Source organism: Astatotilapia calliptera, chromosome 22 (assembly GCF_900246225.1).
Source record: "Astatotilapia calliptera chromosome 22, fAstCal1.2, whole genome shotgun sequence".
Taxonomy (NCBI): Eukaryota; Metazoa; Chordata; class Actinopteri; order Cichliformes; family Cichlidae; genus Astatotilapia; species Astatotilapia calliptera.
In genome coordinates, this window is record NC_039322.1 from 33,757,644 (window position 1) to 33,782,253 (window position 24,610).

General features: G+C 44.9%; 2 protein-coding genes across 3 annotated transcripts; one reads left to right on the forward strand and one right to left on the reverse strand.

Moving 5' to 3' along the window:
* Positions 1-5,441: 5,441 nt before the first annotated feature.
* Positions 5,442-14,963, reverse strand: nr1d2b (nuclear receptor subfamily 1, group D, member 2b). Its single transcript, XM_026155625.1, has 8 exons — positions 14,573-14,963; positions 12,285-12,515; positions 9,901-9,989; positions 9,401-9,545; positions 8,021-8,721; positions 7,469-7,654; positions 7,179-7,389; positions 5,442-6,660 (listed from the first exon to the last, which is right to left on the reverse strand). The coding sequence occupies exons 1-8, from the start codon at positions 14,589-14,591 to the stop codon at positions 6,464-6,466; spliced, it is 1,779 nt and encodes a 592-aa protein (XP_026011410.1). The 5' UTR covers positions 14,592-14,963; the 3' UTR covers positions 5,442-6,463.
* Positions 12,522-23,450, forward strand: LOC113014231 (uncharacterized). Of its 2 annotated transcripts, none has more exons than XM_026155624.1 (2): positions 12,522-14,518; positions 18,275-23,450. In XM_026155624.1, exon 2 carries the CDS (start codon positions 18,495-18,497, stop codon positions 23,445-23,447), a length of 4,953 nt encoding a protein of 1,650 aa, XP_026011409.1. In that variant the 5' UTR covers positions 12,522-14,518; positions 18,275-18,494; the 3' UTR covers positions 23,448-23,450. The 2 variants fall into 2 exon arrangements, with proteins under 2 accessions (XP_026011409.1, XP_026011408.1); XM_026155623.1 differs by lacking the exon at positions 12,522-14,518 and adding an exon at positions 17,865-18,030.
* Positions 23,451-24,610: the final 1,160 nt, after the last annotated feature.

Below are 24,610 nucleotides of genomic sequence, written 5' to 3' on the forward strand. Positions count from 1 at the left end.
GGACCTTCTCTGGACCTCCCGAAGTCCACAACCAGTTCCTTAGTCTTTGAGGTGTTGAGTTGCAGGTGGTTTGTGTGACTCCATGCGACAAAGTTCCTCACCAGACTTCTCAAATCAAATCAAATCAAATCACTTTTATTGTCACATCACATGTGCAGGCACACTGGCACAGCACATGCAAGTGAAATTCTTGTGTGCGAGCCCCACAAGCAACAGAGATGTGCAAACACAACAACACAAACGAGCAAAATACAAGAATGGCCAACCTGAAACTAATAAATATATGTACAATATATAATAGTGTATGCATTTCTGGATGTGTATACTAAATATTTTCCTACGTGTGTGTGTGTGTGTGTGTGTGTGTGTGTGTGTGTATACACATTTTTACAAATTAAATAGTAAAAAAATAAAATAAAATAATAATAATAATAATAATAAAATATATAAAATATACAGAGTTGAATATGTGCAAAACAAGTGGCATTTATATACAGTGTGGAGTGCATAATGTTGAAGTTCGTTACTTCTGTACTCCTCTTCCTGATCATCCCAGATACACCCCATGATGGCCGTGTCATCTGCAAACTTCTGAATCAGTCAAATTTGAAATGTTTGTTTTGAATTGTCATCGATATGTGTGAGCGAGGACAAGGGAAGGTGAAGGTCTACAGTCGTGTATAAAATATGGTGGAGCCTCTTTCATAGTTTGACCCAGTTATAAACAGAAAAGCCAGATTTTGATCCAGCATGTGAAACCATCTGGAAATCACCTTATTGGCAATGATGATGATTCCAATGCAATAAAAGAATAGCTGGAAACACAAAGACAGTGGAGCACTCTGAGGGAGCCAGCGTCCCTGAAGAAGTGTGGATCACAGAGAGAGAGCAAAATGTAGCCAACCTACAAAGAAGCACTTTGGAGTGATACTCAAGAGATGCGGAGCGTTGTCCTGAAGGCTGCTTAAAGACAGCTGCCTGAGAGAGTTCAGGTTGTGCTGAAGAATAAAGGTGCTCATTGCAAATGCTGACTAACAACAGAGGTCGATCATCTTGTTAATAATTTTACCTCCTCACTACGTACGACTCTGGATACTGTAGCTCCGGTGAAAACTAAGGTCTCAGATCAGAAGTACCTGACTCTGTGGTATAATTCTCAAACACGTAGCCTAAAGCAGATGACTCGTAAGCTGGAGAGGAAATGGCGTGTCACAAATTTAGAGGATCATCATTTTGCTGCTTTATAAGAAAGCCCTCCGCAAAGCCAGAACATCTTACTATTCATCACTGATTGAAGAAAATAAGAACAACCCCAGGTTTCTCTTCAGCTCTGTAGCCAGGCTGACAAACAGTCAGAGCTCTGTTGAGCCAACCATCCCTTTAACGTTAACTAGTAATGACTTCATGAACTTCTTCACAAATAAAATTTTTATCATTAGAGAAAAAATTACCAGTAATCATCCCACAGATGTAATATTATCTACAGCTACTCTTAGTACCATTGATGTTAAGTTAGACTCTTTTTCTCTAATTGATCTTTCTGAGTTAACTTCAATAATTACTTCCTCCAAACCATCAACGTGTCTTTTAGACCCCATTCCTACAAAACTGCTCAAAGAAGTCCTGCCATTAATTAATTCTTCGATCTTAAATATGATCAACCTATCTCTAATAATTGGCTATGTACCACAGGCCTTCAAGCTGGCTGTAGTTAAACCTTTACTCAAAAAGCATCTCTAGACCCAGCAGTCTGAGCTAATTATAGGCCAATCTCCAACCTTCCTTTCATATCAAACATTCTTGAAAGAGTAGTTGTCACACAGCTAACAGATCATCTGCAGAGGTTTATTTGAAGAGTTTCAGTCAGGTTTCAGAGCTCATCACAGCACAGAAACAGCTTTAGTGAAGGTTACAAATGATCTTCTTATGGCCTCTGACAGTGGACTCATCTCTGTGCTTGTCCTGCTAGACCTCACTGCAGCGTTCGATACTGTCGACCATAATATCCTATTAGAGCGATTAGAACATGCTGTAGGCATTACAGGTACTGTGCTGCAGTGGTTTGTATCATATCTATCTAATAAATGGTAAATGGTAAATGGCCTGTATTTATATAGCGCTTTTCTAGTCCCTAAGGACCCCAAAGCACTTTACATATCTAGTCATCCACCCATTCACGCACACATTCACACACTGGTGATGGTAAGCTACATTGTAGCCACAGCCACCCTGAGGCGCACTGACAGAGACTCCAGTTTGTGCATGTAAATGGAGAGTCCTCTTCACACACTGAGGTTAATTATGGAGTTCCACAGGGTTCAGTGCTAGGACCAATTCTGTTTACATTATACATGCTTCCCTTAGGCAGTATCATTAGAAGACATAGCATACATTTACACTGCTATGCAGATGACACCCAGCTCTATCTGTCCATGAAGCCAGATAACACACACCAATTAATTAAACTGCAGGAATGTCTTAAAGACATAAAGACCTGGATGGCCACTAACTTTCTGCTTCTTAATTCAGATAAAACTGAGGTTATTGTACTCGGCCCTGAAAAGCCTAGAAATATGGTATCTAACCAGATTCTTACTCTGGATGGCATTACCTTGGCCTCCAGTAACGCTGTGAGGAACCTTGGAGTCATGTTTGACCAGGACATGTCCTTCAACGCACATATTAAACACATATGTAAGACTGCTTTCTTCCATTTGTGCAACATCTCTAAAGTTAGAAATATCCTGTCTCAGAGTGACGCTGAAAAACTAGTTCATGCATTTATTACTTCCAGGCTGGACGACTGTAATTCATTATTATCAGGAAGTCCTAAAAACTCCCTGAAAAGCCTTCAGCTGATCCAAAATGCTGCAGCAAGAGTCCTGACAGGGACTAGAAAGAGAGAGCAGATTTCTCCTGTTTTGGCTTCCTGTTAAATCCAGAATTCAAAATCCTGCTCCTCACATACAAGGTCTTAAATAATCAGGCCCCATCTTATCTTAATGACCTTGTAGTACCATATCACCCTATTAGAGCGCTCCGCTCTCGCTCTGCAGGCCTACTTGTTGTTCCTAGAGTATTTAAAAGTAGAATGGGAGGCAGAGCCTTCAGTTTTCAGGCCCCTCTTCTGTGGAACCAGCTTCCAGTTTGGATTCAGGAGACAGACACTATCTCTACTTTCAAGATCAGGCTTCAAACTTTCCTTTTTGCTAAAGCATATAGTTAGGGCTGGACCAGGTGACCCTGAATCCTCCCGTAGTTATGCTGCAATAGACGTAGGCTGCTGGGGGATTCCCATGATGCACTAGGTGTTTCTACCTCACTCACTATGTATTAACAGACCTCTCTGCATTGAATCATATCTGTTATTAACCTCTGTCTCTCTTCCACAGCATATCTTTATCCTGTCTTCCTTCTCTCACCCCAACCAATCACAGCAGATGGCCCCGCCCCTCCCTGAGCCTGGTTCTGCCGGAGGTTTCTTCCTGTTAAAAGGGAGTTTTTCCTTCCTACTGTCGCTAAAGTGCTTGCTCACAGGGGGTCATATGATTCTTGGGCTTTTCTCTCTGTATGTATTATTGTAGGGTCTACCTTACAATATAAAGCACCTTGAAGCGACTGTTGTTGTGATTTGGTGCTGCATAAATAAAATTGGATTGACTATCATTGATGTGTCTGCACATTTCAATACATTTATGAACTAATTTCCTGTTTTCCTTGCAAAATAGAAAATATAAAGACACGGCACTACATTAATAGAGTCTAGCTCTTGTCCTGTGAAGTCATAAGTGAACACACGATAGAGGATGTTTGAACAGACAGGTTCCAGATTGTGCTCTGTTTACAAGGACAGCAATCAAACTGAAGTGGACACGTGGGTGGAGCCGATGGTTCTCACTGATTATCGCAGACAGAGGTCTAAGTTTAAAACTTTAAGTGTTACCACCATCACTCGGTGGTAACACTGGAGCTCTGTGTGATTTGGTCGAGTGAATGTTAGTGTCTGTTTACTCGGTGCCACTCCCGGAAGCCAGGGACGCAGACTGAGCTGCACTGTTGCCATCTGCTGATGGATGATAAGCACGACTTGGTTCAGACGTCGCCTTTCTAAACCTCGTTTTACTGAATCCCTCTGGTGTCACAAGAACGTATTAAAGAAAGGCCATAGTCAAACCTTCATTTCATTCAGTGCTGCATTTTTAAGAGAGAATTACATAGATGTGTGTGCGTTTATATGTCAACCCTGCTGTGAAGGTCCTATTTTATTCACTCCTTGAGGCATTGAATAAAACCGTCTGAAATTTCTACTCTTGTCTGAACCTTTCACATGATTAATTAGCTATTGGTGATCCATAACGATCACACGTTTTACTTTCATTTCTACTTTACTGTTCTTGAAGAGCACAGGAGAGGATAATAGGTGTGATTTTGCATCTGTATTCCATCAATGTGATTAAAATGCATTTAAGGCGTTTATTTCAACTGTTTAGGAATTACAGGCATTTTTATACATAACCTCCCATTTTCACAGGCTCAGAAGGACAGCTGACTGACAAGCAGTCTGACAGGAAATGTCTGGATTCTTCCCTCATGTCGTTAGAAATAAATCACATGACACACCTGTGGTTGATCCACTGTTTAAAGGAAGAAACACACAGGCCAGCTCAGACGGTCAGAGCAGTTCATACAATCATGAAGCTGAAACTGCACTTTAAATGAGTTGCAGTTACTACAGGAAGTATCATTATCCAAGTATTTCTGCTTAGCGCTGTTGCCTCGCAGCAAGGTGGTTGGTTCAGCGTCGCAGGCCGGGGTCTGTGTGGAGTTTGCATGTTCTCCCTCCTGTGTCTGTGTGGGTACTCTGCCTTCCTCCCACAGACGTGCAGTTAGTGGGGTGAGGTTAACTGGTGATCGTGAGTGCGGTCTCTCTGTCCCTGCAACTAACTAGCGATCTGTCCAGGGTGTGCCCCCGCCTCTCACTCTGGGACAGGTTCCAGCCCCCCAACGACCCTGATAAGGATAAGTAGAAGAGAATATTCACGTGTATGCGAGACGATTAAAATTCAAACTGAGTTCTGTGTCGCCGGCTTCAGAGATCACTCAGTTTTACTCAAACTGCACTAAAGCTGCACGTGGTCTCAGATAAAAGTGCGCATTTTTTTTTAATCACACGGAGAAACAGTAACAAGCAGAAAGTTTGATTATCTGAGTCATGCTCAGGAACAGCTCCTCGTAGGCCTCCCCCGTCCTCCTCATGATGCATTTTGAAAATGAAGACGCAGGTCAGAGGTCAGAGGATGGAGACGAGGCAAAGGCTTCTTAACTGCCGAAGAGAACATTTTCCTACAAATAGGTAAGATGCAGTCGTCATGATTATCGGGAACGACACGTTTTAAATAACCACAGCTTGTACACACCATTTAGAAAATTTATTCATTCATATTATTTATATACACACACATACAGTTATGTTTATATGATAATATATTTCTATAGAAATCTATGCATACTGCATCCTTTCAGAACATGTCACTGCAATAATAGAAGTCGTGGAGAATAAAAGGCTGAGTGTTTCACCAGCAGCTCTGCTCATGTCTTTACATTACAAACACTTTTACAATCAGACTTATGTGAAATCGTCATACATGGACCTGCATCAGCTACAGAACAGAGTCTCTGTAAAAACGTAGAGACGTGTAACGAAGCGTGCAGAAGCTGCTGGTGACTACGAGGTGACATTTCTGTCCAGACTCTCGGAGATGTCACGAGAAAGAAGACAAAGTCCACAATTTCATTTCATGGCTTCAGTCTTCATTTATACTGATCTCAGTAAAGAGCGACTCTGACACGTTCGATTTGTCACAATGCCCAAATAATTTAGAACACAAAACAAACAAATCATGGCACGAACACACGTGGATGAAATCAAGCGTCTGCTTCCCAAATCTGTCCAAAGACGCCACGTTCAGGTTTCCCTGCTGCTCCAACTGAAAGCAGCTTTCCTGCACAGACTCCTCAGTTTCAGCTGCTTTTAAAGAGAACTTTACCTCCAGCGCGTTTTTCGTCCCGCGAGAGCAGCACCAGTTCAATTTAACGTGCACCACCGCAGGGAAACGTTTAGACTCAGACCCAGAAGCAGTCACATATTGCACTATGAATGCAAAAATACCATCGACACTATACAGGAAAGTGCATCTAATCTTTGTACAGCTGCTACACACAAACACGAGAGACATGTACACCAGTCAGAGTGTCTGTGCGTCTGCATTACCGTCACACAGGCCGTCACGCCCTACAGTACAACTTCCACTTGACTTTTTAGACAAAGAGCTAAACCCAAAGGCCCGTGCAGGTGTGGTCGGGTGGAGCTGGTGCTCCAGGCGGCCTTTAGGGCTGCTTTTGTCTCGGGTGCAATGTTTTCAGGTGAAGTGGGGGCGGACGGCGTCAAGTACTTTAGGAAAGTTCAGGAATGGACCTTGAAGGCGAGCAGCTGCTCAGAGTGCATGTTGTTGATGGAACGCAGGTCGGGCAGCTTGAGCAGCAGTTTGGTGAAGATGGAGGCCTCGTTGGGGTGGTTCTTGGTGATGAGGCTCCGCAGGGCGCGGATAAGCGTCTCCTGCAGGGCCTCCACGGAGTTCACGTTCTCAATGCCAGATCGATCTGGGAGAGGAAGAGGTAGCAGGGAGGAGAGGCCTCAGTTAGCGATACGTTGACAAACAAGAAAAACGGCCGTGTGACCCGCGTGGTTAGTCGCAGTCTCGTGTCAGGTTAACGTGTTTGTGATAATGACATGATGGACTGTCACTCTACAGCATATGATTGACCAAAGTCAGTGTTCAGCGTGTCCGTGATGCTCTAGGAATAAATGCAATTTTGCACAAACTGAAACCGTTTGCCTCACGTGTGCTCAGGTCACAGCAGAGGAATATTTTAAAGCCTGACTCAGTTTAAATGTGTTTACACTGAAACAGCTGAGCTCAGTCCTGCTGTGAGTGTTCATCAGATAAACAGCAGGTGGCGCCAACTCGCCAATCTGTACCATTACAGTGCAGTCAAAGCTCAGGCAGGAAAAACAAAGTTAATGAGCCAATTTTTCTACCTGTTCTCATCATTTTGGATACAAACACTGACGGTGGTTTATGCGTCGCTATCAGTGGATGGATCGTCTGATAACCCACCTGCAGAGACCAGAACCACAGCAGTAAACAGGCTCATCTCCTCCTCACTGAGACCCAGGTTCATGAGCTTCTCACTAAAGTCAAACATGGAGTTGAGCAGGTCCCCGGCCCCCAGGGCCCTCAGACTGTCCACGCTGTACCTCTTCCCTCCGAGAAAGGTGACAGTGCGGTCCTTCACGTCAAACAGCGAGGCAAACCGAACCACCAACACCTGCAGGCCACAGAGTGCCCCAGATTACTACAGACAGACTAAACAAGACTGCAATACGTAAGAAAATTCAATGAATTACCTCAAAGGTGCCAGCCTTCAAAAGGCTGACCTGGTCATGCTGGGAAAGCTCTCTGAAGCCTGGGATCTTCTTGGCAAACTCGACCACCTCCCTGACCGCCGGGGTGAAGCTGTGGGAGAATTCCTCCCACACCTCGTGGCCGGACTTCTGAGGGTCCACGTGAGGCGAAGTGTTCATCGGACAAACCTGCGGATCAGAGCGGGCCTTCAGTTTGGACACGAGTGCATCCACACCTCTGAAACCTCCTTTTCACTAACTAATCACAGACACGATGGCTTCATGCTGCTGTTGGGACAAACGGAGTGATTTTCATTGCGCTCTAAAACAGAAGCTTTGTTTTGGTGAGACTTCTAGAGTTTGTTTTTGCCCTAAAAGCAGCTGTTCTATTCACATCTATTCATGCATACAGAGGCAGGAGCATCTATCCAAACAACAAACAGACACTTTCATTTAAAAGGCTTTTTATTTTACAAAGTCCGCTTTTACACCTTGACATTGATTTTTAATGGCTTGCCTAAACTGTTACCATCCACTGCCCTCTGTTCAGCTTACCAGATGCATCCTGTTGCCTCCTCTCCACAGGGCGATGCTGCACGAGCCATTGGTGGAGCCTTCTGTGGACGGTGCCCTGAAAGCTCCATGTGTATATGCTGGAAAGTGGCTGGTGGCAGCCGTCCTGGACAGCCCGAAGGGGCACTGGTTGACCTCCTGACCCTGGGGGTCAAGGCTCAAGGTGGAGTGCCGGGCCACCGTGACCGGGCTCTTGCGGTGGTCCCAGGTGCCCTGCCGCTCCTGCGTCTGGTTGTCGGTGGGGGTTTTGGCGAGGCCACAGCCGAGGGTGTTCGCGGGCTGCGAGGCCTGGGATGGCAGGCTGCTCTGCTCCTGGTTGTACATGAAGGTTTCCTGGTGGGCCCTGGTCACCGAGCCGATCACCTCCTCCTCGCTGCTGTCCGACGCGCTGGGCGAGGCCGAGCTGGGGCTGGTGTCCATCGACGCGGCGGGTTCTGGGTCTAAGCTGGAGTCTGATTGGCTGGAGTGAGGTGAGGAGGAAGGAGAGCAGGAGGCGGCGGGGACGGCATCGTCTGAGGTAGGCTCGGTGGCGCCGGCTGGCAGCGGTTTAACAATGGGCAGGCTCTGGCTGCTGTACAGCTGGCTTTGCAGCTGGCTGTTGTTCATCATGTTGTTCATGGCGCTCTGCATCTCCAGCAGCATGCGCTGTTTCTCTCGCTTCGGGATCCGGCCGAAGCGTACAGCTGAAGAGCGAGAAGAGAATCTCCTTGATTTTTGCCCAAGTCTCAGACATTCGTTAAACAGGAATTTAAAAGGAGGACATCTTACTCTTCTCCAACCGTTAGCTTCACACCTCATGATTACTGCCTTCAAAACAAATCCAGTCATACTGAGAATTACTGCCCCTTAACCATGTCATCATTAAACTCCAACGTCCTTCCACAGTCAGTGATGCTGGACTATTTCCATCTGTCACTACTAACTGAGCCAAAAGGACTAATGAACGGCATCTTTTTAAAACAAAAATAACAGAAAAGGCTCAATTAAAAGTTTGAGCTTCGTGATTTCTTTGTTAAAAGCGTTTCTTAATGTTGTATTTTGAACACTTTGGTTTTCATGTAGCGCTCTCCTGCAGAATGCCTCATTTTCCATTCACACGCATTCACACAGGTACGTTGTTTCTCTGCTAACACTCACACGAGCAGAACTCTGCCTGAGGAAACTTTGGCAAGCAGACGGGGGACTCTAACCACCAACCGTCTGACTAGAAAATGACACTTATTCGCTTTTATAGCTTTGAAATTGACCGTAACCTGTTTTACGTGTTAGAAAATGGCGTGCTGAGCGTTACTCTGTGAAACCAGCCTCGCTAATCTCTTCACCGAACACAGCGCGAGTCAGTGAACGAGAGCGGGTACTCACAGTCTCTGGACATGCCCACCAGCAGGCATTTCTTGAAGCGGCACTGCTGGCAGCGGTTCCTGTTGATCCTCATGATGGGGCAGCTCTCGTTCTTCAGGCACTTCTTGTACTGGATGTTCTGCTGGATGCTCCTCCTGAAGAAGCCCTGAGTATGTTCACAGACACAGGCAGCTTACTTTTGTCCTCTTTCTTAGATAAATGAACAGTTTCTACAGTGTGACTTATAACTGTCTGAATTATGTGCGTGTTCGCCCTCTAAGGAGCGCTGTGGTATGTAGCACACTGTTCTCCAGCTAACTGGGCCACACAGCACCATGAAGCATGATGGGTAACAGATATAAATAAAGGCAGAGTGAACTAGTTTCAGTCTGAGCTGTGCAGATGGCTAAAGTGACCCGCTTCAACCAAAGACGCCGCAACGCTCGTGTCTGTGTCGCACAGAGACTCATCCTGTGCTGCCTGCGAGTTCACACTGCGTCGTATCAAAGAGGCAGCCTCACCTTGCAGCCCTCACAGGCATGGACGCCATAGTGAAATCCAGAGGCCACGTCCCCGCACACTTTACAGAGCAGCACCAGGCCGTTGATTTCTGAGAAATACAAAAACAAATTCTTACAGTTTATCTGGAAAAAAAAAAAAACTGGGAACCCACCGATTATTCCCAACGAGGTCACCAAGTCATTACGCCAGTGCTCCTCCTGAACAGTAGGTGCCGCCACTCACAAAAAACCCCAAACCCTCTGCATCAGTCCTGGTACAGGAGTAGAAGAAGAGGAAACTAAACCACTCTCAAATAACCTGCTGTGCTATATTATGTGCAGGGCTCGCACAATCGCTAGCCCGACGTCCCGGAGCTAGCGATATCTCTGGTCGGGCGACCAAAATCTATCTCAGCCCCGCCCGTCGGGTTATCATATAGCCTGACGGGCGGGGCTGAGATAGCTAGCTAGCTCCGTGGGGCTAGCGATTCTGCGAGCCCTGATGTGGTACAGTTCACATCCCTGCCCGTCACTACAGCCTCAACATCACACTGCTGTTTCTGATAAACTGCTCTGTGAAGGTTTATGTTGAGAATTTATTTATAGACACAAACACGTCACATGTAAAAGTCATTAGCCGTCTACAGGAAGCTCGTGCTGGCTCTGTCTTGGGTTTCTCCTAAACAGCCTCTGGTTTCATTTCAACCGTCTTCAGAGAGAGAACATTAGTTGTGAGATGTTCTTGGTGCAGTGACGGTAGGGCTGAACGATATATCACATTTGCGATATATCGCGACATGATCAAGTGCAATTTTCTAACCGCAAAGGCTGCGATTATACTCTGGACATGTCCAAATTCATGGGCTGCATCCTCCTGAGGCCGCATTTGTAGACCGATTACGTCACAGCGACGCGCCGAAGGCTGTCCAAATTACTACCATATCCCAGAATTCATAGCGCGGCCCAGCCAAACTCCAGTTTCCAACAATGGCGGCCGCTACTAAGTTTTAAAATTACTCATACTAATCTTTCTGGGTCACAAAATAAACTTTTAACATATTTTCAGGCGAGAAAGTAGTTGTGTAAACATCAAATATCTGCTCGGTTTATCAAGATATCCCATATTTGCAAAAGTGCTTCGACGTTTTCAGAGGCGTCTGCTACCCACCAGCTCGACAGCTAGCCGGGACCTCGAGGGTTACTGATGCGGCCGAGAACGGCACAACTCCCGGCACATCATTTTCAGATCACCGCGGAGTTTCGCTGCTCTGGTTAAACGTAATATATAAGTCACTTAGACAACCTAAAAATGTTATTGTTGGGCTTTTTTCAGTGTTTTGTTTGTTCGTGAGTAAATCGGTTTGGCTGAGATTAAAGTTATTAGATTAGATAAAATAAAACTTTATTAATCCCCCGGGTGGGTTCCTCCTTGGTTTTCACACAGCTGACTAAACGTCAAACAGAAAACTTATTAAACAGAAGTATGAGACAGTGGAGAATTTACGCCAGTGTCTGGTTATATTTTAGATAGCAAGAAGCAGACGGCCGAGTTTATTAAACTCCACCGAGACAGCGGTGACGCTAATCAGAACTAGACCGTCCAATTTCACGCCTTTAAACTTTAAAGGCGTGTTTGTGTGTGTGTTTATACAATTGCTATTATGTTTGCACTTTATGTGTAATGTTACTGACTGCAGAGATCAGTAAGATGTGTGTATTTTTTATTTATTAGTTTTATTTATTTAATATTATTTTTTAATTGAATGACTGTCTAGTAGTTCACAGATGTCGAAAAACTGAGTGTGGTAAAGCCACTGATTTTTTTGTTATGTATATTTCTGCAATCTGCACATTGTACTGACTTTCATTTTAATGTTTACACCAGGGTTCCTTGTCAGCACTTTATGCTCAGATGTTTGTAAGCTAAAAATAAACTATTGTGTATGTTCAAATATACTGTTGTGATTGAAGAAGTTAAATAAAAATGTCAGTCATCAATTCATGCATCACCTCATGTCATCATAACAGAGGTCTGTCTTCCAGGAAAGAACAGTTTAAAATTAATGTAATATAGTATTGGCCATACTATATGATGTATTGCTTGTCTTTGTTTAATAATACAGAAGACAAAGACCTTAAAAAATAATCGCATATCGCATCGCAATCGCAATATTGGGGCAAAAAATCGCAATTAGATTATTTTCCATAATCGTTCAGCCCTAAGTGACGGCGGCTGAAACAAGCTACCTGGAAGTTAAAATGTCAACATTTGTTTTGGGCAGATTCCAATAATGTCCTTGAGATGTTTAAGTCATGTAATGCTCTCACTGGCCTGACATGCTGCACTGATTCCTAGACTTAACACAGGCAGCATCTGAAGACACATATGAGAGTGTCCAACTTACTTGTGATGCCAGTCTTTGCTGTGGACGACGAGCGTCCACCTTTCTGAGTCCGTGGCAATTTTAGGCCTCCTACGGCCATCGTGGGGTCGAGCGGCTGCCTCAGCTGTCCGTGGCTAGGCGGGGACCCGCGGGGCGGGGAGGACGACTGGTAGCTGCCATTGGAGGAGTCGCTGTGACACGACTCTGGGCTGGAGGCAGAGCTGGACGAGCTGATGTAGGCTATTACGCCTCCTGGCGAGCGATCAGCAGAGAGGGGAGGAAACGGACTGTGAGAACAGGGACTGTAACAATGAAGCAAAGCCTACTGTGTGAGCTTGCACTGAAAACTTCTCATGTATTTTATGAGGAAAATAGACAGTATCAAAGATGAATGTAGCTCCTGAAACGTGACCTGTATTGGTCTAATGGTCTGCAACCAGCCCTCGTGTCCCTGTGACCTCTGTAAACGCTTTCCTCACTTTACTTTCAGGTCATATGAATCCATTCAGTCAATTATGGTCTTTATTAGAGTCAATAAGGACGCTCACCCAGGAGCTGCTCAGTGGCTAACCACTCCTCCAATCACAACCATCAGAGGATGAGTGTGTGGTTCAGGACCCACCCCGTGCTCCTCATATGCAGTCTCAGAACAGCAAGACGGCAACGGAGAGAAACGCTCAGCTGAGGGCCTGACAGACACCTCAGTAATGGGTGACCTCACTGTAATAAAATGAGTCCATCTCGTGCCTGATAACACATTTCTGATTTGATTTTAATGTGCACTTTATCAAACTTTACTGATTGTTTCTGCATTAGGACAAAAAGGAAACTCACTTCATCGTCACACTCTACTGCAATCACAAGAAGCTACCAGATGTGCGTGTCTTCTTTTGCTCGTTGTCAGTTACACCGTTTATTTCATCGGTATAACCTGAGCCCTGTTTGAACGCTGTAATGTCGCCATGGTTTCTGTAGGTGGCGCTTTTCTCCCTGACTTACCCCCCCAGCTACAGACACCTTCCCTGTGTGAAAACCAACCAGCTTAAAGTAAAGAGGGCAGACGAGAATACGACAAACATTTCTTGGGCCAGTAAACGCCGCAGAGACGGGCTGCTGCACCAGGGAGCTCCACCCTCAGCACAGGCTGACCTGATTTCTTCCTCTCCCATTCTTTATGATTAGGTAACAGCGATTACATAATGTCAGCCTGGCAGGGGTGTGTATGTAGTTCAGTCATTCACAGTCGTAAAAACAGATCGAATACATGCCTTCATTTATACACTTTTCATTTTAAAAGAAATATATAAAGATTGTCCCCCATTAATACACAGCAAAGGAAAAGTATGAGGTGAAAAAGTGCCAGTGATGACTCAGAGCTCACGCAGCCTCTTTGAATGCTTCAAAAATGAGGTTTAGTTCATGGGATTATCAGGTTACTGTGTATCCAGCATCATGAGTGAAACAGGAAAATATGAGTCAAACCTGTAACTAACTCAGTGACCGTCTCCAGCTCTAATGTTTATCTAACTCTGCGTAATTAGATCATTTTATACGAGCTGGAAACAACCGAGGCTGCGTTTACGGCCCTCGGGAAATATCTTAGTTCGAGTGCTGTCAGCGGACAGACGATGAGCTCGAGAGTTGAGCAAACGAAGACAACTGTGGACTTCCGGTTTTTTATTATTATTTTTTTATTCAATGTTGTTTTTATTAAATCAATGGTAACATAGAAACTGAATACAGCGGGTCATATCGTGACGTTTATTATTAATCATGTTACTAACGTACGTTTCTTACACAAAAAGCCTTCCCCGTCCCATGAGCAAAGCACCACAGCTGCTGGTGTTGGGGTTTAAACGCACCCCACCTGGAGCACGCATGCGCTTTCCCCGGGAAAACTAGGTCAGCTCGCGTTGCCATGAGAGGCCTCACGTGTATCACGGCGAGACTGCACACATCGAGCTGGGAGAAATTATGCAACGCCTACGTCACTGCACCGCGCGGCCAATGAGCTGAGACGCACGGGGAGCGTAAACACAAGTGCACATGGCTAGGCTGGCGGGTCCATGTGAGCCGAGATGACTGCAGTGCCACGGAAGCCAAACACTGGTGTAACAACAACCGCCCACGGTGGCCCTAACCCACTTTAACAGTAACAAGTGGGTTCGACAGAAAGTCCACAATAAACAAGAAATACAGTCAGAATGTGACCGGTCGTGTTACTTTTCCGGTTCGACTGAAGCCAAAGGCAGGAGGTAAGTACAGTACGCCCCCCGTCGCCGGGTGCAGATGCTGTCAGGCGTACTTACCAGCTTTGGTGGACTCCATGTCCTGTGAGTCTGGGGGTTTCCTCCTCTGCTACCTCGGTGCCAAAGCCGTTTTCTCAGTTTTAGTGTTCAGCAACTGAAAAGTCGCTGATTGGTCCCAGTAAGAGAAACTAACCGTCTTTAAGTTTGAACCAAAGACATAAGCCTAGTTCAGACCCTACACGCTACGGTCGGCTTTACAAGCAGCCCGGTGGAGATGTACTTTCCCCCTAAAACAACCAGAAAATCGGCCGAGGCGACGATCAAATGTGCAGCGTTCACTCGTTCCTGGAGCTCCAGTCCAGGCGTGTGCTCGACGGCTTTCTGCTCTGTTTCGAGTAGCGATCAGTGTGAAACCATGTGACCCAGTTCACTGACTCCTCCCTCCCCTCCCTGCAGCTTTGCACTTGTGTCAATGTAACCCACTGACATACTTTCACCAGTGAAACGGAGCAAAGATACTCGGCAATGTCAGAAAAGACGAGCGGGTTGCGACACAGCATCTCCTCCTGATAGCGTTTATCATATGCTGAAACATTTCATTGAAGTCCAAAAGTTTCAGGACACCTTATATTTATCTATGTGACAGTGCACTGATGTTCCTGCTAAAGCTTCCACTATGCCCCACTGCAAGTCTGAAAGCTGCAGAAAAGACCACTTTGATTAGATTGAACACAGTCGTGCAGGGACACCAGCATTACTATTACTATTTAAAATGTTTGACATATAGTTCAGCTGCAACATAATATCTTTTTTCTTTCCAAAGTCAACTTCTGCACTTTTGTCGATTTTGTAATAAGTTTGAATCTAGAGAAATGGACATTTTTTTAAAATCTCTTTTGTAAATGGACGGTTCGTTTGAGCAAAGCTTTTTCTGCTCCGGTCCACTCACGCTACAAAGAGTTTGGCTACGTTCACACTGCAGGTCTTAATGCTCAATTCCGATTTTTTGATCAAATCCGATTTTTTTGTCTCCTCGTTCACACTACAAATAAAATGCGACAGCAAACGCGCTCTAGTGTGAACGCTCAAAGCGGCCCGCATGCGCAAAAGAAGATGTCACACACAACGCGCTCTGTTTAGACCAAGAACAAACAGTATTGTTTGACTGATGGCCGTTAATATAAAGACTTCGGACTTTACGTTTCCCAATTTTTGCTTTAAGTTATTTTGTTATTTACATTATTATGTAAATAACCTAATAATGATCCTTATTGCTGTTTAAGAGAGGAGCGGTGCTTCAAAGGATAGCTGCAGATTTCTGTCAGAATCTGCAGATTATACAGTACAAATGAAATGTTTACGTTGTCTTCCCAACAGTTTCACTGACATCTACACTGGATGGCTAGGAAGCGTTCGCGATGTCTTCTCGGGCGCTTCTCGGGCGCTGATATTGGCTTCAGTCTTGTGTCGGTGACGTAAAAGGCGGATTTAATGCGACTTGACCGTTCAAACAGCAGTCGCTTTCTAAAACATCGGATATGTATCGGATTCAGTACCACATACGAAAGTGACCCAGATCGGATTTGAAAATATCGGATTTGCGCCGTTCACACTGTCATAGCATGATCGGATATGGGTCGCATAGGGTCAAAAAAATCGGATTTGATGCGCTTTCGCCTGCAGTGTGAACGTAGCCTTAGATACTGTTCGTATAAAAGATGTAATATCTTCTGGGTCTGAAAAGTGAAAACACAGGTACTTTAAAGCAGTGGTGAAACACTACAAAGGCTGATTTACACCATGGAGCCCTGCTCTAAAAGCTGACGTAGATGCAACAGTTTCTGGGAGCTGCGTTTAAGAAATAAGAGCTGAAAGTTAACGTTTTTTAGATCATGTTTAGCACCATTTTGCCAGAACGTAGCATCACAGGGTCAGTAGGTTTGTTACGGCTCTTAGACTTACATTAGTTTACGTTAGCAAACTAGTGACAGAACCAATAACTCACTCGAAAACAAGGGGACTAAAACTAAAAACTAGTCTAAGACAGGGGTGGGCAAATCCAGGCCCCGAGGGCCGGTGTCCCGCAGGTTTTAGATCTCACCTTGGGTCAACACACCTGAATCACATGATTAGTTCGTTACCAGGCCTCTGGAGAACTCTGGGACATGTTGAGGAGCTAATTTAGCCATTTAAATCAGCTGTGTTGGTTCAAGACACATCTAAAACCTGCAGGGACACCGGCCCTCGAGGCCTGGAGTTGCCCACCCCTGGTCTAAGAGGACCATATTTGTGCTGCCTCTGGCTGCAGCAATGAGTTTTATGTTAAGAAACCAGGACATACTGTCCCGACATTCACCTGTTAGGTATAATGTTCATGTTGATGAAACACAACTTTATAAATGAGAACAGTAATAACAGGAAAGTTTAGTCTGTACAGGGTTTTGAAAAATCCCCATTTTGACACTCAAGCATTAAGTGCTCAGAATGAAGTCATGTTTAAGAATTACTGTACGCCCTGGCTGATATCCAGGCATGGCTCTAACTGTAAATCAGCCCATCTAACAGTTGAGGAACACCCACTCGTGTTCTGCGATTGGATAACAATCTGGTTTGAGTGGGCACCTCTGTTGGTGATCTTTATCAGGTTGAGAATGATACAGAACCGTCACTAAAGCATTTAGATTTGGTACAAATGATGGGCGTGATGACCATCTTTACCTTCCCCGGCTGGCCAACCAACAAAGATTAGTCTGTAGTCTGGGAGGACGAAGCTTGTAAGGAGCTGAAGGATAAAGCAACCACTCTGTTTGTGATTATGTAACAAACTAGAAGGCTACTGGAACAATGTTGTGTGGACAACTCTTCATATTGTAAGATAAAAACTTAATGGGATCATATTAGGAAACTGGTCCCATTAGCTTCAAAAGGCAAATCTCAGAACGTCTTTCACTAAACTAAGTCTTCAGCAAAACAGCAACCTAACAAAGAAATGTCAAAGAGAAAAAAGTAGAAACTTTGACTTTAAGAGTCATGATCTTTATCCAGTAAAATGGAGAACATGTGAGGAAACCCACCAACATCTTACGGCTGAAGTTCGTCCGAATGAGCTCAAGCCATCGAGGACTGAACAACAGCTACAAGAACTGTTTAGTTATTACTTCACAAAGTTGCCCCACAGGATACTGAAAACAAAGGGGTTTTTTCTCATAGAGATGTTAATTTTATACTTAATTAAATGAGTAGCTAGCCCATTGGCATGGTAGTTAGCACTGTTAACTCACAGCAAGAAGGCTCCCATCCAAGGACCTTCTTGCTGTAGCTCAGGAGGTAAAGCTAACTGGTTTGATCCCTGTGTGCCGATAGTGTTAGGGCAGCTGTCCCTTTAAGAGTTCTGATACCTGGTGACATCACAGGAAGCAGGAAGTAGTAAGGTTTAGTGAAGTTTGCACATGGCCAAGGAGACTGCCATGAATCCACATGCATCTGCCTTCAATCCTTCGTCTTTTGGAGCATCGTCTGTATGTATATTGTTTATTTGATGCTTATCTGTAGTTCTGTGGTTGTATTTTGTGACATGAGGGAAGTTTAATGTGTAACTTTGATACGTTGTTGAAACCACATGTTTAGAGCACGGCTAATGCTTATTCTTGCAGCTAAAGTGCTACGCTACGTTGATTTAGATTATTGTAGACTTGTAGGTACAGTGTATATGTAAGATTTAAAGAATATACTGTAATTGTAATTGTGTTATGTTTGTTTCAGTTTCACACTTTCTACATCATTAAACCTGTGGACAAAGAGTAATGGTCTTCAGAGTCTTGATGGAAGAAAAGTGTTGAACCTTGCTGCCAGTTCCTCTTCTGTGCAGTGTGAAGAGGGAAAGACAGTACAGTGAAAAGACGTTGAGTTACAGACAAGGTAACACAGTGCATGTGACAACAACTACTGCTATCACGCTACATAGCCTCTACTTGCCTACACTATGGATTCAAAGCCATCATCAGTGAAGACACGGTCTTATGCTTCTATGTCAACCACACGTTCTCATGGATCGGCTACCAGCACTGCAGCTGCAAGAGCTAGGGCTAATGCTGAAGCAGCAAAGGCACGTTTAGCGTTTGCAGAGCAAGAAATGAAGTTAAAAATGGAAAAGGCTCGTCTGGAAGCTTCTATAGAAATGCTGACCACAGAAAAGGAAACTGCTGCAGCTGTAGCAAAGGCAGAAGCTTTAGAAGCAGCGGTTGGCGTTAGTGAAGGAAAACACAGTTGTAAACTTCCTCTCATTGCAACATCAGTCGACTCTGTTGAGCGTACAAAAGAGTATGTGGAGAAACAAGCCGAAGTATCAAGAGACATCCAGATGGCATCACAGGAGGATTTACCCTTGCAGGATGAGACACAGCAGCCGCTTCCTGAGGAACCTTTGCATAATACGGTGTGCATGCCCCGTCTCAATTCGCTGAGTGATGGTCCCCCCAACGCTGCTATTACTGTCTTTGATACTCCACTGCCTCCTCCATGTAAACAAAATAGCCTTAATCCCTTTGTCACATCAGATGTGAATCGCAACTCAGCTCAACAGACAGAGCACCACTACTACGGAGCACTCAAAGAAAATGATTATGAAGATTTTCTAAGGCCTTCATGCAGTGTAACTGCACATCAGCCACCCTGGAAGACCAACAGCGCCATGGAAGCTCTTCCCCATCACCCATATGGTAACTCTCAGCGGCCTAGTTACTCCACTGATCCACATGTGACAGACTTTGTCAGATTTCTAGCACGACGTGAGATCGTTACAAGTGGTCTACTACAATTTAACGATAGACCGGAAAACTACAGGGCCTGGCGACGTTCATTCCAGAATGCGGTGAGAGACTTGAATCTAACAAGTGATGAAGAAATGGATCTTCTTGTCAAATGGCTGGGAAGTGAATCAGCTGAGCATGCAAAGCGTATTAGGTCCGTCCACATAAATCAACCAGCTAAAGGGCTGAGCATGATCTGGAACCGACTAGATGCTTCTTACGGTTCATCTGAAGCTATTGAGAAAGCTTTGTTCCAAAAACTGGATAGTTTCCCCAAAATTGGCAATAAAGACTACTCCAAGCTCCGGGACCTCAGTGATTTACTGATGGAACTAGATGCCGCCAAGGCCGAGGGAGATCTGCCTGGTCTTTTGTATCTTGATACCCCCAGAGGTGTAAATGCAATAGCCCAAAAATTACCATATGGTATACAAGAAAAATGGCTTTCTCATGGATCCAGTTACAAACAATCACATTGTGTAACATTCCCCCCATTCTCAGTGTTCGTTTCTTTCATCTACCAGCAAGCACAGATGAGGAATGATCCAAGTTTCAACTTTGTTTCTCAAACCGAGATGGTTAAAATGGAAAAACCTCCTTGGAAAAACAGTAGACAAAGGGAGATTTTAGTCAACAAAACAGAAGTGTCACCTGCTGCTCGCTCAGACAACAGAAACAAAAACAACGTGGAGGATCCAGATAGGAGATGTCCTATACATAAGAAACCTCACACATTACAAAAGTGTCGTGCCTTTCGAGAGAAACACTTCGAAGAAAGAATGAACTTTCTCAGGGAGAATGGCATCTGTTTTACGTGTTGCAACTCCTCAACGCACACCGCGAGTGAATGCCAAAGTATCATTAAGTGTACTGAATGCAACAGTGATAGACACTCATCTGCTCTACATCCAGGTCAGGCACCGTGGATAAAGAACATAAGCATTCCTTTGGAGCATGGCGGGGAGCCAGAACCCACACAAACTTCAGAAGTTACTGCTCAGTGTACCGAGATCTGTGGAGAGGACCGCACTGTTAAGAACTGCTCCAAGATCTGCCTGGCCAGAGTCTATCCTAAAGGAGAACGTGAAAAGGCCATTAAGGCCTATGTTATTATAGATGAGCAGAGTAATAGATCTTTGGCTCACTCAGATTTCTTTGAGAAGTTTGACTTGCAATGCCCTACTGCATCTTACACACTGAAGACATGCTCTGGTGTGACTGAGAACATGGGGAGGATAGCTTCAGGCTTCTGTATAGAGTCAATGGATTGTAAAACAGTTCAGCTACTACCAGGCCTGTTGGAGTGTAGTGAGATACCAGACAACAGAGCAGAGATTCCATCACCAAGTGCTGCTCTCCTCCATGATCATCTAAAACCAGTTGCTCACCTTATTCCAGAGTTTGAACCTGATGTTCCCATTATGCTCTTACTTGGACGTGACGTCATTAGACTTCATAAGGTTCACAAATACATCAATGGCCCGCCTGATGCCCCCTATGCTCAGAAACTTGAGTTGGGATGGGTGATTGTGGGCAATGTCTGTTTGGGACGTGTTCACAAGCCACGCAGTGTGAACACGTACTTCACCAATGCTCTTGAACAGTCTCGTCCTACTATTTTTGAACCATGTCCGAGTGTTCTCCAGGTTAAAGAGAGATATGGTCCCGAACATTCAAAGTGTGCCTATGATGTAGAAGATGGTGGGCTAGGCTGCACAGTGTTCCAGCTTACTCGAGAGGATAATAAACCAGCACCATCGTTTGAAGATCTTGCCTTTATGGCAATAATGAAACGAGAGCTCAAGAAGGATGCCAGTAACAGCTGGGTAGCTCCTTTGCCATTTAGGCAGCCAAGACAACACCTCCCTGATAACAGACAGCAAGCTCTTAACCGCTTCAGCTCCCTCAAACGCAACTTAGCAAGGAAACCTGAGATGTCCCAACATTTCTTCTCATTCATGGGGAAAATATTCGAAAATGGTCATGCTGAAGTTGCTCCTCCTCTCACTCCAAACCAGGAACGATGGTATTTACCCATTTTTGGAGTGTACCACCCAAAGAAGCCTGGCAACATCCGTGTTGTTTTTGACTCAAGTGCACAGCATGAGGGAGTGTCTCTGAATGATGTTCTCTTGAAAGGACCTGACCTCAACAACCTACTTCTGGGAGTTCTGATGAGGTTTCGCAAGGATGCCATTGCAGTAACTGCAGACATCAAGCAGATGTTTCATTCCTTTCTTGTGAGAGAAGAAGATCGTAACTTCCTACGGTTCTTCTGGTTCAGAGACAACAGTCCTACACAGGATGTCATTGAGTACCGCATGACCGTACATGTGTTCGGTAATAGTCCTAGTCCAGCGGTTGCCATTTACTGCCTCAGGCAGTCCACGATGGATGGAGGACCACATCATGACCCCGAGGTGAAACAGTTTGTTTGCCATGACTTTTATGTCGATGATGCACTTAAATCTTTTTCAAGTGTAAAAAGTGCTGTCTGTCTGTTGAAGAAAACTCAGGATGTTCTGGCAAACTCCAACCTGAGGCTCCACAAAATCGCCTCTAACAGCAAAGAGGTCATGGAGGCTTTCCCACCTGAAGATCGCGCAAATGACTTGAAGGATTTGGATCTGAGCTCAGATATTCTACCTGTACAGCGCAGCTTGGGACTAAATTGGAACTTGGAGTGCGACATGTTTGTTTTTAAAGTCAACAAAGAAGAGAAGCCTTTCACACGCCGAGGCATCCTATCAGTGGTAAATAGCGTGTATGACCCCTTGGGATTTGTGGCTCCCGTGACCATTCAAGGGAAGCACATTCTAAGAGAGCTCACACAACAAAGATGTGACTGGGATTCTCAGCTCCCTGAAGGGATGCAGGAACAATGGAAGTCTTGGCGGGATTCACTAAAAGACCTAAGTTGCGTGATGATCCCAAGAGTCTATACCAAAGCCTTTCTTTCAACAACAAAGACGAGAGAACTGTTTGTCTTTTCTGATGCGTCAACAATGGCTATTGCAGCAGTTGCCTATCTCAGGGTGGTGGACGAAGCAGGGAATACTCATACTGGCTTTGTTATGGGTAAGGCGAAGCTGGCACCCAGACCTGAACACACAATCCCCAGACTTGAGCTTTGTGCAGCTGTACTTGCCGTGGAGTTAGCAGATTTCATATCATCAGAGCTTGACATGCGCATCGATGCTATCACCTTCTACACTGATAGCAAAGTAGTGCTCGGATACATAAATAACGAGACAAGACGCTTTTATGTGTATGTCAGCAATCGTATTGTCCGCATCAGAAGGTCCTCTCATCCTAAGCAGTGGAAGTACGTGTCTACAGGGGAAAATCCAACAGACTGTGCGACAAGGTCTGTACCGGCTGCCTTTCTCTCAGATACCTCTTGGCTCACTGGACCTCCTTTTCTGACTGAGCCTATGCAAGATTCTCTAGAACCAGAATCCTTTGAGCTTGTGGATGCAAACATGGACGCTGAGATCAGCCCGCAAATCTCTACTTTGCAAACACAGGCTTCTCGCACACTACTTGGGTCCCACCGTTTCTCCAAATTTTCTTCCTGGCAAGCTTTGAAACGTGCCATTGCTAATCTCCTTCACATTGTGAACAGCTTTCACACACGTAAGGTCAAAGGGACCATGCAATGCAAGGGGTGGCATTTCTGTCAGAAAGCAGGTACACCTGATCAACTCAGTTTATCAGAGCACGTCATTATTCAAACTGTGCAGGAAGAGGCATATGCTGAAGAGTTGGCCTGTCTCAAAAACAATAAGGTGATCCCTCAAGGGAGTCCTCTTAGGACCCTGGATCCCTTCATTGACGCACACAACGTCCTCAGAGTTGGTGGTCGGATAAGACATGGAGAGGTTCCTCATGAAGAAAAGAACCCTAAGATCATTCCTTGTAAGTACCATATTGCAACATTGCTGGTCAGACATTTCCATGAACAAACCCTGCACCAGGGACGCCACTTCACAGAGGGTGCCATCCGTGCAGCAGGCTACTGGATAATAGGTATGAAGCGATTGGTGAGCACTGTCATCCACCATTGTGTCACATGTCGAAAGCTTCGCGGCCTCCCTGAACAACAAAAGATGGCTGACCTGCCATGAGATCGCCTCTCTATGGAACCTCCATTTACCTACGTTGGACTGGACGTGTTTGGCCCATGGAGTGTTGTTGCACGGCGTACAAGAGGTGGTCTCGCCCATAGTAAGAGATGGGCAGTTATATTCACTTGTATGGCCGTTAGAGCAGTCCACATAGAGGTCATAGAATCTCTGGACACCTCATGCTTCATCAATGCCCTCAGGAGGTTTCTAGCTATTCGAGGTCCTGTGAAACAAATACGTTCGGACAGAGGCACAAACTTCGTGGGTGCGTCAACTGAACTAAAGATTCCATCCAATATTGATTCCACGTCTGTTGAGAAGTACCTAGCTGGAAAAGGTTGTGCATGGGTCTTTAATCCTCCACATGCGTCTCACATGGGTGGCGCATGGGAGAGGATGATAGGAATAGCCAAAAGAATCCTCGATTCAATGTTCCTGCATCTTGAGACATCAAACTTGACGCATGAGGTCCTTACTACGCTGATGGCAGAAGTGGTGGCAATTATCAATGCCAGGCCTCTCATACCAGTATCTACTGATCCAAGTGACCCAGTTCTACTAACCCCAGCCACTCTCTTAACTCAGAAGATGGGCACTCCATCAGCTCCACCTGAAGACTCCAATGTCAAAGATATGTGTAAACAACAATGGCGTCAGGTGCAGCATCTGGCCCAGACTTTCTGGAGCAAATGGAGACGACAGTATCTTTCTTCACTGCAGCCAAGAAGAAAGTGGCAGGACAGTCACCCCAATCTGGAGCCTGGGAGCATTGTACTTCTAAGAGATCAGCAGCTCTAGAGAAATGAATGGCCTCTTGGAGTAATCACCCAAGTCTTCCCTAGCCAGGACAATAAGGTCCGCACAGCGGAGGTGAAGGTATCCAGGCAAGATGGGACAAAAGTATTTTTGAGACCTGTGTCGGAGCTCATTCTTCTGTTACATCCAGACAAAGACTGAACTGTTACTCTAGATTAGATTAGATTAGATTAGATTAGATTAGATTAGATAGAACTTTATTAATCCCTCGGGTGGGTTCCTCTGGGAAATTCGATTTCCAAAAAAGCACAGCACCGACAGAAGTTACAGAGTTACGGAATATTTTTATATATATATATATATATATATATATATATATATATATATATATATATACATACATACAT

Bases quoted from the DNA above. Each gene is read 5' to 3' on its own strand.
- nr1d2b (XM_026155625.1), bottom strand. The intron at 9,990-12,284 runs GTAAGTTGGACA...TGTATTTCTCAG, and splicing joins AGCAAAGACTGGCATCACAA to AAATCAACGGCCTGGTGCTG. The intron at 9,546-9,900 runs GTGAGGCTGCCT...GAACATACTCAG, and splicing joins ATGCCTGTGAGGGCTGCAAG to GGCTTCTTCAGGAGGAGCAT.
- LOC113014231 (XM_026155624.1), top strand. From the start codon at position 18,495: ATGGATTCAAAGCCATCATCAGTGAAGACACGGTCTTATGCTTCTATG.